This window comes from Camelus ferus, chromosome 23 (genome assembly GCF_009834535.1).
Source record: "Camelus ferus isolate YT-003-E chromosome 23, BCGSAC_Cfer_1.0, whole genome shotgun sequence".
NCBI lineage: Eukaryota > Metazoa > Chordata > Mammalia > Artiodactyla > Camelidae > Camelus > Camelus ferus.
In genome coordinates, this window is record NC_045718.1 from 14758767 (window position 1) to 14772805 (window position 14039).

General features: G+C 51.2%; 1 protein-coding gene and 1 non-coding gene across 3 annotated transcripts; both read right to left on the minus strand.

Annotated features, from left to right (window-relative positions):
- Positions 1 to 2831: 2831 nt before the first annotated feature.
- Positions 2832 to 2903, minus strand: TRNAT-AGU. Its single transcript has one exon. It is a non-coding gene; the product is annotated as a tRNA-Thr (tRNA).
- Positions 2904 to 9784: 6881 nt separating this feature from the next.
- On the minus strand, positions 9785 to 13019 carry KISS1 (KiSS-1 metastasis suppressor). 2 transcript variants are annotated; one of them, XM_032466740.1, is made up of 2 exons: positions 12255 to 13019; positions 9785 to 10150 (listed from the first exon to the last, which is right to left on the minus strand). In XM_032466740.1, exons 1-2 carry the CDS (start codon positions 12355 to 12357, stop codon positions 9837 to 9839), a joined length of 417 nt encoding a protein of 138 aa, XP_032322631.1. In that variant the 5' UTR covers positions 12358 to 13019; the 3' UTR covers positions 9785 to 9836. The 2 variants fall into 2 exon arrangements, with proteins under 2 accessions (XP_032322631.1, XP_032322630.1); XM_032466739.1 differs by having other exon boundaries at positions 9785 to 10174.
- Between the last annotated feature and the right edge of the window lie 1020 nt (positions 13020 to 14039).

Below are 14039 nucleotides of genomic sequence, written 5' to 3' on the forward strand. Positions count from 1 at the left end.
TGGAAGTGACAGTTTCTGTTGGGGGCTCCCACAGTGCAGGTACGACCCTACTGTGTGTGTGTTCATCTGCTTCTGGCTCAAAGTGGTGCCTAAAACTTATTGAGTGAGTGACCAGTGAACTGTGACGGGCAGTGCCAGAGCACTGGCACGGTTGTCAGGGACCTGGGTTCTAGTGCTGACTACCACCAACTTGCTGTGTGACATGGAAACCCCCCTCCCGTCTCTGGGCTTCAGTTCCCAGATCTGTAGAATGAAGCAGACGCTGAGTGGCCCAGGGCACCTTCCTGCTCGGACACGCCGCTAGTCCATGTCCTGTGTCTCCAGGGCACTGTTCTCCGCACCGATTGTGGGCAGTGAGGACTTAACCGGAGAAGCTAAGCTGTGTTGCTAATGTGTTGACTAATGAATGCGTTTGGGCCTCTGAAGTTATAACACCCTTACCCAATGACGGGGGGGGGAGGGTATATCTCAAGTGGCAGAGCGCACGCTTAGCATGCACGAGGTCCTGGGTGCAATCCTCAGTACCACCTCTAAGAATAAATCAATGAATAAACCTAAATACCTCCCCCGACCAAAAACAAAAACAAAACCAAGATGTTGGGAGAATTGGGGGGTTCTTGGCAGCGGAGGAAGTATTTGAAGGCAGGGGAGAACTTTTTAGAAGCCCTGAAAATGGAAACATCTGTCTTGTCGGATCAAATGACTGCTAAGCACCCCCGCAGGCCTCAGTGCACTTTCATTCCTCTTTCATTATTAACAAGTGTCCACCGAGCATTTCTCATCTTTCTTAGGTATGTCGGGTGCTTTTCTAGATGCTGCAGTTACAAAGGCGACAGAAACGAACACAGTTCCTTCTCAGCAGTGTGAAGTGGGTCCCCTCATGCCCACTGCTCAGACCAGGAAGCTGAGGCTGCAGGGAACTCAGGGAAGGATGCGCTTTGCCTTGGGACCCCAGGCCCCTCTCTGGGGCTGTGGGTGTCAGAGATGACCAGCACAGCCAACGGGATTTGAAGGAAAGGGGTGCTGAGCTGTGGCTGAGTCTGCCAAGCCAGCAGAGCTTTCTGGGGTGGGGGGAGCTCTTTAAAGCCCCCGTCTAGCTGCAGGTTAGACACCCAGCACAGCGCAGCAGGACCCTCACCTGTATTCCAGGTCAGGACTCAAGACTCTCCTGTGGTGGGGGGAGGGTACAGCTCAGTGGTAAAGTGTGTACTTAGCATGCGCGAGGTCCTGGGTTCCGTCCCCAGTACTTCCATTAAATAAATAAATAAACCAAATTATCTCTCCCCCCCCACCCCCAAAAAAAAGACCCTCCTGTGGCAAAGGCAGAGCCAGGGACCTAGCCAGCCGGTCAGGCCCTCTGCGGCCTCAGGCGCTCTCCAGCCCCAGACGTCCCTCCTGCCCATAGCCCTGCCTCCTGCCACTGTGTGCAGCACACGTGTGTGCTGGCCCTGGGACCAGCAGCGGGGACAAGTGTGAATAAGAGTGAGTCACCTCGCCAGGAGACACACAGCACCATGCGGCCCCTTTCAGACGGTACAAGAGCGTTGCAGGGACCAGAGGAGAGACAAGGAAACCAACTTCTGAGATGGTGATGGGGCCCGGAAATGACAGTCTCCTGTTTCTCCTGGTCGCTCTAGCTCAGAGGCTGGGGGCTGAAGACGTCCTTTGTCCTCAGGGCTCCTCTCAGTCCACTTCCCCCCTCAAGTCCCATGGGCCTGAGATCCTAAGACCAGAAACCGGGTACCACATCTAAGCAAGACTGGGAATGAGTGAGGATCCTGAAAGCAAGACCTGAAGGCCCGTAGAGGATTCGGTGTGTCCTGACTGCCTGCAGGTGGCCTGGCCTGTTCCTGCCCCGTTTCCGCTGTCGGGCGGGAATGATCTGGAAGGTGGTTGGATTGGCCATGAGAGTCTCCCTCTCTGAACTTAGGCCTTCCAATGCCCGGGGCTGTAGGGGGGAAGGAGTGTGGGTAGGGACCCTTCTGGGTTATCTCCCAGGCCCCATCAGCCCGGGGTCCAGTGTTTCTCACAGAAGCCCCCAGGGATCCCACGTCTAGGCCCCAGGCTGCGTCACCTCGGGGTCAGGGAAGCAGAGCTGGCCGAGGCAGAGAGAAGGGTTGGGTCGCACCTGCCCTTTCCCCTGGGGCAGGCCCATGACGTGAGAACCATGAGAACCAGTCCGGAGAGGCATAAATCGCGTCGGAGCCAGGCCCTCTCCTCTGTCTTCAGATCCCACGGCTGGGTGTGCAGAGGGGGCGGGCAGGGGCTTCCAGATGGGGGGGTGGTGCTCTGGGAAGCTCAGGAGATGAGTGGTGCTCAGGGCTTCTTTCTTCTTCTTCTTCTCATTATTATTATCATTATCATTATCATTATTATTTAAATTATAATCCCATTTTTTAATACACATGCATGAAAAAGATCTAGAAGGACATATATAAAAAAGTTAACTGATATCTCTGGGTAAGACTATGCATGTTTTTTATTTTCTGCTCTCCTAAATTTTCCAAAATTTTTATAGTGACTACACAGTATTTTTATTTTCATTGTCTACATCATTCAACAGAAAAAAGTATAAGCCAATTTAGTAAATAAGTAAGATGGTTAAAAAAAAAAAATTACAGTTTATGCCCAGACACAAATATGCAAACACACACACACACACACACACACACACATATATAAACATTTATGTGTGAAACATAAAATGTTATAGCTGTCAGTGGTGATAGCTGTTTATCAAGTGACTACTACTGAATATGTGATTAAGTCTTTTTATCAGTTTTGAGTTAAAATAAGTGTGTTTCAGGAAAGCCATTATCATTATTATTAAATGGAGGTGCTGGGGGTTGAACCCAGGACCTCGTGCATACTAAGCACGCACTCTACCACTGAGCTATACCCTCCTCACCTCAGGGTTTCTTTAAAAATGGCCCCAAACCCACTTTGCTCCATGCTAATGATCTTAAGGAGATTTGGGTATTATGACCAAGGCTGAGAGAGGCCAAAGGAGGTGAAGGGAGAGAAGGCTGATGGCACGAAGGGCCTGATTTTTGCTGCTTTGAAAGGAGCATGGATTTATGCCCGGCCAGCAGTCGCTGAGTGGAAAGCTCTCGCCATGGCCACTGCCCTGGGGAAGAGGGCAAAGGGGGTAGACTTAGAGTTGGGAAGTTAAATATCTTTGGGCCAGTCCTGCTTCTGTTCATAAAAAAATGAACAGGGAAGCAGGAGAAAAGATAGAAAAGCAGACACGTCTTTCCTCTGCCTGTCTTCCTCTCCACGTCACGCTTAGCTCCCTGTCCTTGGAGGGCCCCAGCTTGCATCTAGGAGGAATTTTTTCAATCAGATGGAGGCACTGAGCTTGCAGAGAGGAGCAGCTGGGGCCTTGAGAGAGAAAAAAGACCCAGAATGGAGTTTAATAACCAGCCAGGGCTGCCTTGTGTGGGTGGACCCTCCAGAGGGATTAATTACTTAGAAGGCATCGGGGTTGGGACCAGGAGCCCCTTGGAGTGAGGGGTCGGGGGGACCTGCTGAGAACCAAGCGTCTTTAGCTGTTTGTTCTGGGGACCTTGGAGGAACAGGAATTTAGCTACAGGGTTGGGGTGATCCCAGCCTGAGGCCTGCTCAAGTGGTGACCCAGGAAAATTGAAGGCAGGTGACGCAGGTCTTGGGAGCTGCAGGGGTCTGGAGGGGGGACAGGATTACAAGGGGGCAGAGGTCTTGGTGGGAGAGCTGGTCGAAGGAACGTTCCTGACATGAGATGCACCCATGTAGTGGGTCCAGACACCGTATCCTGAGGCATGAAAGCTTTTCCCCAAATGGCACTGGGGGTCTGTTTCATTATCAAAAGAGGCTTAAACTGGAAGGTCCTTTCTCCAGAGGTGGGGTGATGGTGGAGCAGCTCGGAGGAGGGTGTGTGTTTGTGTGTTGGAGGGGGGAGTGGTGATGCAGGGTCGGTGGTTCTGATGGGAGGGTGCTGGGGGGATGTGTGCTCAAACGTCACCAGCAGAAGGATAGTGGGGGTAGAGGGGGGCTGTTAGGGAGGTGGGTGCATCCCGAGGATGTTTCCAGAAAATGGACCCCTTCTCTCCTTCCCTCCTCCCTTCCCTCCTCCCTTCCCTCCATTCTTCCCTCTCCCCCTCTCTTTTTTTTAAAATGAGAAAAAGAAATGCTCTAGTTTTAAAATCCACCAGAACTAAAAGGCTTTTAAGGAGAACCAGCAGTCTCCAGTCCTGCCCCCAGTCCCCATGCCCAGCCCTGTTCTACAGAGGCGACATCTTCAACCCTCTCCACCATTTCTCTCTCCTTGGTCGTCCATATTCCTAAAGGTTATGCTTAAATTGCCATTTCTTAATATTTCAATTTTATTCATTATTTTCTCTTCTTCTTTTATGGCAGATAAGGATTTTTCTTTCTTATACTCTGGCCCTCCAATCTTGGCAAAATCAAAAGCACCAGTATTTACATCATTATAATTAAATTAACGTTCACTGTGTATTGTGATGACATTTCCTTGTGTAATTTTTTGCTTTTCATTAAGTTCATCATTGCCCCCCTCCTCTTTCCCACTCTTTGTTTTTCTAAGATCCTGTGAATTCTGCTCAGATGCTCCACACCCCCCTCCACCTGGTGTGATGTCCGGGTAAAGCACCGGTGGGATTTCTCCTGGGAGCTCCTGGATCTGCTGTACATCACTGTCTGGGGGCTCTCTTTGCCGTTCTCCTCTGTGGCTTTCTGTGCCCGGGCTGTGGGGGTGTTCCTCTTTCTCACTTGACACTGGTGTTTAAGTGGAACGTGTATTTTAAAGCTTACTGAGAAAGGATGCAGGAAAAGTAAGCACTTTCAGGCCTGGCATGTCTAGAAATGCTTCCGTTCAACCCTTCCTCTTTATAGCTTGGGTGTGAATAGAATTCTAGGTTGGAATTTATTTTCCCTGTGAAATTGGAAATTGTTTTTTCCAATAGCTTCTGAGTTTAACAAATCTGGTGCCACTCTGCTTCCAGACTCTTCTACAGTTTGATCTCTAGGGGATTTCACCACCTTTCCTTACCCCTGGTGTGGCTTTTTTCCCATGTGTGTACCGAGCACTCAGTGGATGCCCTCAACCTGGAAATCTGTGTCCTTCTGTTCCTGGAAACCGTCCTACATTAATTCTTTGGTAATTGCTTCCCTCCCATTTTCTCCTTTCTCTCTTCTGGAACTCAGTAGGATATTGCAACTTCTTTTTTGTTTTCTAAGTTTCTTATATTTTATCTCCTGATTTCTTTTTGTTCCACCTTCTACGAGATTTCCTTAACTTGATGTCCCAACTCTTTTATTTCTTAAAAATATTTTTCTCCTATACTTTTAACTTCCAAAACTTCCCTTTCTCATTCCGTGACTATTCCTATGTTTATCGCATCCACTACTTGTTTTATAGGCGCAAAGTTTTCTCTTATGGCCTCTGAGAATATTAATGAAGACTAATTTTTTTCGTGGTGTCTCTAATTTCTGTTGTTTGTTTGCTTTAGTCTCCTCTTTCAAGCTGGTGGTTCTTTTCAAGTTCCTGGGACTCCTTGGCTCCCCATTCATGATTAAGAGGGACAGGTGGAGGGGCCTAGAAGCTCAGTGTGCAGGGGCAAGTCTCACTCTAGATGGAGGCTATAAGCAGGCTTTTCCCTGGGGCACTGCCATAGACTGAATGTGTCCCCCAAAATCATTTGTTGAAATCCTAACCCCTCAGTGTGATGGTATTAGGAGGTGGGGCCTTCGGTGAGGTGTTTCGGTCATGAGGGTGGAGCCTTCATGAATGAGGTTCGTGCCCGTATAAAGGAGACCCTGAGCGCTCCCTCCTCCTCTCTGCCGTGTGAGGGCACAGCACAAGCACAGCCATTTCTGAACCAGGAAGCATGCACTGGATCTGGGGCCCCTTGATCTTGGACTTCTCCAGCCTCCAGAACTGTGAGGAATAAATTGCTGTTGTTTACAAACCACTCAGTCTGTGGTACTTAGTTAAAGCAGCCACGTGGATTAAGGCAGTTACCCTCCATTGTCAGTATCAGCCTGCTACGTGACCTTGGGCATACCACTTAACCTCTCCATTGTCATTTTCTGGGGCTTTCTGTCTCCCATTTGGGGAGGTGGTCCTTGTTGTCTGCATTCTGGGAGGAGTCTGGGACAGGGCTAGGGGCTCACCCAGCCAGGCTCTCACACTGTCTCTCCCTTTTCAGCCACTCTCTTTATCCCCATCCTCACTGGGCTTGTGACCCCAAGACTGGAGGTCTCTACTGAGCCTTCAAGAGAGGAAGGCCCTAGCTTCTTCCCAGTGGGGTGGCGGGATAGCCTGGCTGTGTTGGATGGAGAGAAGGGACTCGGGAAATATTTCTTCTGCACATAAAGATTTCCAGCCAGTCCCCTGCTCTCAGTCTAGAATTTGTCCCAGACACCTCCAAGTACAGAGACTTGATCCTGGGGGTAAATCATTTATGCCCTTCGGTAACCCTCTTTTGCTGGCTTTGATGTTGTAGCTTCCTTCATTCTGCCAAGTCCTCCATAGAATTTCCATCTTTAACATCTGGTTGTCATTTCTCATCTGCTGTGGTTTCCTCTCCCTTCTCTTTGTCCTTGGGAGTTTATTCTTCCCTTGTTCCTGTGCTGTCTTTTAAGGGGCTTAGGGAGGCACGTTGAAGAGACAGTTGGTCAGATAATAGAGAAAACATAGGCGAGCAAAACCTGAGAAGGGGATGAAACTGGGGGCTCTTTGTTATTCCTGGGTCTCCCAACAACCCAAACCAGCCCTGCCTCCAGGCTCCCTCCTGGGCTGAGCACAGAAGCCCACTGGGCTCTGATGTCTTTAAAAGGGAAGAAGGCACTGAAGGCAAGGAAGGGCGTGCTGGCTCCCCTCAGATGGGACGTGATGTCCTTCACCTCCCTGTGAGCGAGTCTGGACCTAGGGAAGCTGCTTCTAGAGAAAGAAGGAGCCAGACAGGGGCAAAATTCAGACGCCTGGCCCTGGTAGGAGGTTTGAGGCGGGGAGGCCTGCTCTGGGGACTGGTGACCTCACCTCTGTTGTCACTGAAGAAGTCTAGCGAGGGATCACGATAGAGTTGCACTGGCTGCCAGAGACCTGCTCCCAAGACAGATCGTTCGAGGAAAAGTTTAGCTCTGCCACACAGCGGGGACCAAGAGAAAGGAAAGGCTTCAGTGAGGAGGAAGATTGTGTCATTTGGAATCAGAATATGAGAGTCTGACCCTGGGCTCCATAACTGGCCAGCTCTGTGACCTTGGCTACACCACTTAACCTCTCCAATAATGCTGCCGACCTCATGCAGCTGCTGTGAGGCTGAAATGGGGTAGCCCCGGGCTTGGTATGCATAGGTACTGAAAAACTGCTTATTAACAGGTTGAGTGACACTGAAGGCAGAAATACCCCTGCATCCCCCCACCCCCACTCCCCACATTCCTTTGCTTAGGGGCAGGAGACCGGCTCCCTAGTAGTGAAACAGACTTACCAAAAGGGGTGGAGCATGGAAAGAGGCCTCCCACTTCCCCTTCCCCCAGGGAAGGGTGCCCAGGTCCTCCTGGTCCCTTGCCCCTTGGGGATTGTCCAAAGATCCCAGGAAAGAGTGGCTTTGAGAGCCCCTAAAGCAGCCCTACCTCCAAGTCTTTGGGCTCTGGTGCCCCATCTGTCTGAGGCCACCCAGAAAGTCTCAGGAGGTGGAAGGGTGTCCCTGGGGCCCCTCATAGCCTCCGATGTGCCCTGTACCTTCCCTCCAACCCATTCAGAGTCAGGCTGGGGGCCTCATGAAGTCAAAGATGCATTCATCTCATGGAGATGCCCATCACTTCACGAGACATGGGGCCAAGAACTCCGAAGCCCAGAATCTCACAGGCACAGCCCTGGGCAAGAAGCACAGGACAGGCGGACCCAGCTCTCCCCCCCCACCTGCTGACACAGCTAGAACAGAGATCCTGGAGGGCACTCGGGTTGCAGTGGGAGCCGATAAGGCCTGAAATGTAGTTAGAGGGGCCACACCACACACAGGCTCACACAGACACATGTATGTTTCTCACGTTTACCCCCTTACACATACCTGCTCCGACACAGGCTTGCTTTTTATACCAGAGGAACACATTTCACTCTCCTACTTCTGAAGCAACACGCACACACTCTCACACACACACACCCCGCCCTGCCTCCTATCTGCCTAAACTTAAGGCCATGAGGAAGGGTTACAAGGGATCACAGAGAATTTTGTAAGATTAGGCTGGCTAAGAGCAGATTTTAGAGACCCACTGGTCTTTTCCTACCCACAGACTTCATCAGAGAAAGAACTGGTCCAGGGACTCGGAGAAGAACTCACTTAACAGGATAGGTATTTAGTTTATGATTCTCTCCCAGTGGTACAGAGACACACCTGAAAGTGTTTAGGGATGAAATACCAACAGCATCACCCTGGCATCCCATGCTGGGACACGAGCTCACAGCAGTAAAAATAATTTGAGAGATCCTGGAGGACAGTTTCGGGGGGAGGGTTGGGCAAGTTGTCATAGCAGCCTATCTCATTGCCATAGCAACACTGTTCTGCCTCCATTCTATGACGTCCTGGTTTCTGTAATGGGTGGAACACTGGTGTTTCACAGAATGGTGGTGGACTCCGCAATCTTTCTGGGAAAAACATTTCTGTTCTAGATCAAGCAGGGAAGGGGTCACCCAAGGCTGTCAAATAGGGCTGGGTTTTCTTGGGGGCAGAAGCGTAGGTTTCCTGGAGTTTCCCTAATGACAAACTCTACTCTGTCCTACAGCAATTCAAACTCCCCAGCTATTGCGGCCCCTCAGGAATGTCCCCACAAGGCAGACTAACCTTTCCTGGTGTCCGTCACAGCTGACTGGCATGGTCACCCTGTCATGTCGGAGAGGCATAACAGTGCAATGGGGAAGCCAGAGTCTAGCGTCAGGAGCCTGAAAGCGCTTGCCACTCATTGTTTGCGTGCCTTGAGCAAGTTATTGAAATTTCTGAACCTCGGGTTTCTCACTTGTGAAAATGGGGCTAATACATGCTCAGCCCCCTCAAATGGTTCTGAGGATGCAGAGAGTGATGCATGTAAACCACTGGACCCATTCAGGGTTTCCTGGGGTCGAGAGAGAGTGGCAGATGCATGGCCCAGTCCGCTGCTGACACTCTTCCCACGTGGAGTGGGGCTTCAGAGCCTTGTGGCCAAGCACCCCAGCAGAGGTCTGACTGTGGGGCTGGGGTGATATTTAAGCCTACGTATGATGGGACAGTGGCTGGCACCCTCTTCCAGATCAAGCTGTCCAACTGGCTAAAAACTTTCCTGGGAAAAGGGAAGGTACTTAAGCCATCCTCCTTCCCCTGGCCTAGAAATTTTTATAGAAATTTGATATTGCTGGAACATCCAAGGAGCATCCAATTTGGGCTTCTTTTTAGTTATTCTTATTTTTTTCAGTCCGAGCCGCGGATGCAGTGTGTGTGTGTGTGTGTGTGTTTAAAAGTACTGATCTGCCGCGGAATGGGGAAAAAAAGTCAACCCGGTCCCTCACCACCTCTAGTTTGAGAAGTACTGACCTTGGTAACACTAAAGCCATCTTAAAACCGGCTAAAGAGCCAATGGAGAGAGAGAAGGCAAACGATCCCATCGGCGCCGCTGGCAAAAATTAGGCACAAATCTGGCGGATGAGTGGGCAGCATTTCCTTTACTGCTTCAGGACAGAAACCCCTGGCCCAGGCCCGGCCCCGCCCGCAGCCCCACCCCCAGCCCCGCCCCAGCCCCGCCCCCAGCCCCGCCAGCACTCTCGGACTACGTCCCGGGTTGGAAGGTCAAGGCCGGCATCTCAGCGCTCAGCCCCGCCCAGCGCCTCGGCCGCGGCTCCCGGGCGGCGCCGCCTGCCTCTTGCCGTAGCGCAGGCCGAAGGAGTTCCAGTTGTAGGCGGACGGGTCCTTCTCCCGCTGCACCAGCACCGCGCCCCGCGGGGCGGGGATCAGGCGGCTGCCGGGAGCGCACGGGCCCGGCCCCTGGGGCCCCGCGGAGCTTTCGGGAGGCGGGCACAGCGACGCCCCCCGACGGCCCGGCCCGGCCTCGGCGGGCTTGGTCTCCTCACACCGCCGGCTCTGCTCCCAGGGGGCCCGGAGCGCTGGGGGTCCGGGCCGCGGGCCTAGGACAGAGTCACAGGGAGAGGCTGCCGGGAGGCCGGAGCCCAGGAAAGAGGGCTTTGGAACACTTACTCGCATCCCCATCCTCGCCTTCTCTTTTATCCCTCGACCCCTGGGAAGCTCAGAGCTCCGTTCCGGGCACCACCAGCATCTTAGCATGGGTGGTTAGGCCATTTGCTCCTCCCGCCTTCAACACAAGTTCAATTTCAAATGTTTTCTGGAATTATCTTAAATGGCTTTTATATTTAATTACATTCTTTTAGGAAGCAAATAGGGTAGAGCTTGGAAATAAAGAAAACTAAGCATTTGCTGGACACTCAGCCTTTCTCCTCTCCTTGGATCGCTGGCTGGCCCTTTGCTCCGGCTTTGCATCGGGCTCCCACTAGACTGTGAGTTCCTTGAGGCGACTGGGGCCGTGTTTAGTCATCTCAGAGTCCCTCAGAGTCTTGTAAACAGTGCCTCACACATAGTAGGGCCTCAAGAATGCTTGTTAAGGGGGTGGAGGGTATAGAGCAGTGGTAGAGTGCATGCCTAGACTATACAAGGTCCTGGGTTCAATCCCCAGTACCTCCATTTAAAATAAATAAACCTCCCCACCAACAAAAGCTAAATAAATACTGAAATTTTTTAAAATGCTTGTTAAATATATAAAAACTAATGAAAGGCTTGTAGTTACAGAAATCAAGAAAGTGCAGCTAAGACCATTGTGCCCTGACACCCCCAACAAGTGTGACCTCTAATAAGCTATATGAAAAATGGGAAATTATCTGGGTCACCTTAACCAGCTCACCGCCCCTACTCTGGGTATAATCTCTCCCCTTCATCCTGAGGGTTAATGAGGCTAATTTGGAAGGCACTTCACATGCAAGGCTCATTAAGTTCACTATAATTTTTAGCAGGAAAATAATGCCAACTAGCTCTGAGTAGACAATGACCCCAGCCAATTGTGGCAAAAGATGAGTGGAAATGAGGTTTGGAGTGTGAGTGGGTGTGTGTTGTGGGGGCAGTTGGCTTTGAGCCCTGCTCTTCAGTGCCCTGGCACACTTTGAAGAAGAGGAGCTGGGGCATGGTCCAGAGTTAGTGATAATCTTCCTAGCAGGGCCCTCCTGCCTTGCCTAGGGCCTGGCTGAGGTGGGAGGGACCGCAGCTCCCTTTCCAGCTACAGCCACCATCTCATCAGCAGGATGCGTAGACTTTTGCTTTCAGTCTCACCTAAAACCTTTTGCCAAAAAGAGCCAAGAGCTCAATGTGCCCAGGGCAGTGGTGAGGGTCTCTTCTGGGGGAGCCTCCTTCCCCCAGAAAGAACACCCGATCTGAGCAGAGAAGAGACTCTTGTCAAAGGAGGGCTGGGTTCCCAGGGCTGTGTTCTTTCTGCTTTGGAATAATATCTTCTGGGCACAGTGATGTGGCGTGTGTAGAGGGAATGCTCCAAGTCCCACAGCTGGAGGAACTGAGGTCCCAAGAGGCTAAGCTCCAGTTCTAGTTTGCCCAGAAAGCTGACCACCCAGCAGTATTAAACCCGGACTCCTGACTTGGGGACGAGCGCCATCCCAGCTCATGCCCCACGGAGGGCACTCTTGGGAAGATCAGTTCCTGCTGAGTTCCTGCAGCATTGGATCGAGTGACTTTGGGGGAGGTTTCTTTACCTCTTTGGGCCTCAGTTTCTCCAGGACATCTGTTCCACAATGAACACATAAGGTTGACAGGTATTAAAGATCTGTCCTTTTTGTGTAGACTTTTACCCCCCCAAATGCGCCATAAAGGAACTAAGGTCACTGATAAAAGAAACTTGCAGAGTAAATTTCCTTCCCAGCAGATCTGCACAGAGAGGTGGTTGGCGTAGAGCAGAAAAAAGCACGAAGGAGCTTGGTGGTTAACAAGCACCTGAACCTGGGTGAGCCTCCTGACGTCCACAACAGCGGCAAGCTGGCCCTTGCTTGCAAGGTTAGTGGGGCCCCTAAATGTGTTGCGTGTGCTAGTCTTAGGTTTCCATTAAATACAGAGTTAAATTCCCATTAACAGACTAGCCAGAGCTGAAAAATATGGTAACTCATTTTGCGACAGCTCACTTGCCCCCACCCGCCCTCCCTCCCAGTCAGCACATACCTGTGGTTCTAGGGTGCTCCATGGGTGCCACCTTTTCAAATGTCTCCCTGAAGGAGGTGGCACAAAGGAAAAGCATTAGTTGCCAGGAAACCAGTGAGTTCATCCTGGTGAGAAGATGCAGGTCCTGGAACTACCCTGATGTCAAGACAGAAAGACGGAGAAGGGACTAGGTCAGGTGCGACATCGGGGCTGGGTGCTGGGGCAGATCCCAGTGCAAAGAGGGGAGCCCTGGAAGGGAGGAGACAGCCCTGCCCTGGGAGGCCCCCAGTGGAGGAATGAGTCTGAACAGACACAGCATGGAAAATGGGACTGAGGCCACTTGCACAGTAGAGTCCAAGCTGAACTCATGCTGTGTAGGGATCATCAGGGAGGGCTTCCTGCAAGAGGGGAGGCCAGTAAGGTTATCAAGGAAGGAGGGAAGGGAAGACGGAATGGAGGGAGGAAGGATCCATATGGGTGGAAGGGGCAGGACTGCTCAGGTTGGAAAATGGCCAGGATTCTGAATCTCAGGTTTGCTTGGGAGGAATGCTGGAGAGACGAAGAGATACAGTGTGGCACTGAGCAGGGAGGGGTGACCTGAAGTAGGTCCAGGAGTTCCACTGAGTGGCAAACGCTGAGGTCCAAACGTTGTCTCTGGAGCCTGGGAGCAGGCACTTCTCTCTGTGCTGGGCTCTGCATTAATCCACAACTTTCTGTGTTCCACTCTCCCCATTAGAATGTGCCTTCCTGAACCTGGCTCAGTTCCCTCTTGCTTTAATAGGAACTTTTTTGTTTGTTTTGGGGGGGAGGTAATTAGGTTTATCTATTTTGTATTATTATTATTTTTAATGGAGGTGCTAAGGATTGAACCCAGGACCTCATGCTAAGCACACCCTTTACTACTGAGCTATACCTTCCCCTACCTTTGTAATAGGAACTTAATGGTTTTCCTTTTTCAAGAAAAAAGAAAGAGAGTCAATCATCTGGCTTGCTCTCATAACCCTTCATGGCCTTGAAGACCATCATTAAATGGTCTTATTGCCTGTAATTCAGGAAAGAGAAAAACCTTTCCCCGGTGTATCAGGTCAATTGTCTCCATGTTCTAGTCTCCGTGAGCCCTGGGAAGATAGCAATTTAATTGATTGCATTATTTTGGCTTTTGAGGTGGGAGCTGTTGTACCTGACCCCCCCTACACCCCCTTCCCATTTCATCCCGCACTCCACCGCCACCTGCCTGCCCCTGCAAGCTCTTCCAGCTTCCAAGTCTGATTGCTCTTTGAAAAAGTCATCAGGCACTTTGAGATTGTCCAACAAACATGATTAAAGACAGACTGATGGGGAGCCAGGCAGCCCTGCAGGCTAAGCAGAAAGTGTGTGGGTGCCAGATCTAAAGGCTGAAGCCTCTCTGTGGTCGAGGGGCAAGTGTGTGTGCGTGTGTGTGTGCGTGGGTGTGTGTGTGTGTGTTGGGAGAGATTATCATTTGTGCCCATTAGCTCCTAATGGTTGCTCAGCCCCGTCCATCCTCTGTCTTGCCCCCACTCCCCATTCGTCTCCCTGTTCTCCCTCCAGAACCCAGGCATAGGGCAGAGTAAGAGTGGGACCCAATCTGGCCCCAGCTCTGCCTGCCCTCCCTGTGAGATGTGAGATGTGAGACCAAAGCAAGTCGCCCCCAATCTCTGGGCCTTATTGCTCCACATGTAAAATAAGATCATTGGCTCAGACTGGCCACCGACTGTCCCCTCAGATGGTCACTTATCCTTGCAGACTTGATTCTATGACACCCTGAAATGCAGACCACGGCTTTCT

Bases quoted from the DNA above. Each gene is read 5' to 3' on its own strand.
- KISS1 (XM_032466739.1), bottom strand. From the start codon at position 12,357: ATGAACTCACTGGTTTCCTGGCAACTAATGCTTTTCCTTTGTGCCACC. The intron at 10,175-12,254 runs GTATGTGCTGAC...GCCTCCCGGCAG, and splicing joins GGAGCACCCTAGAACCACAG to CCTCTCCCTGTGACTCTGTC.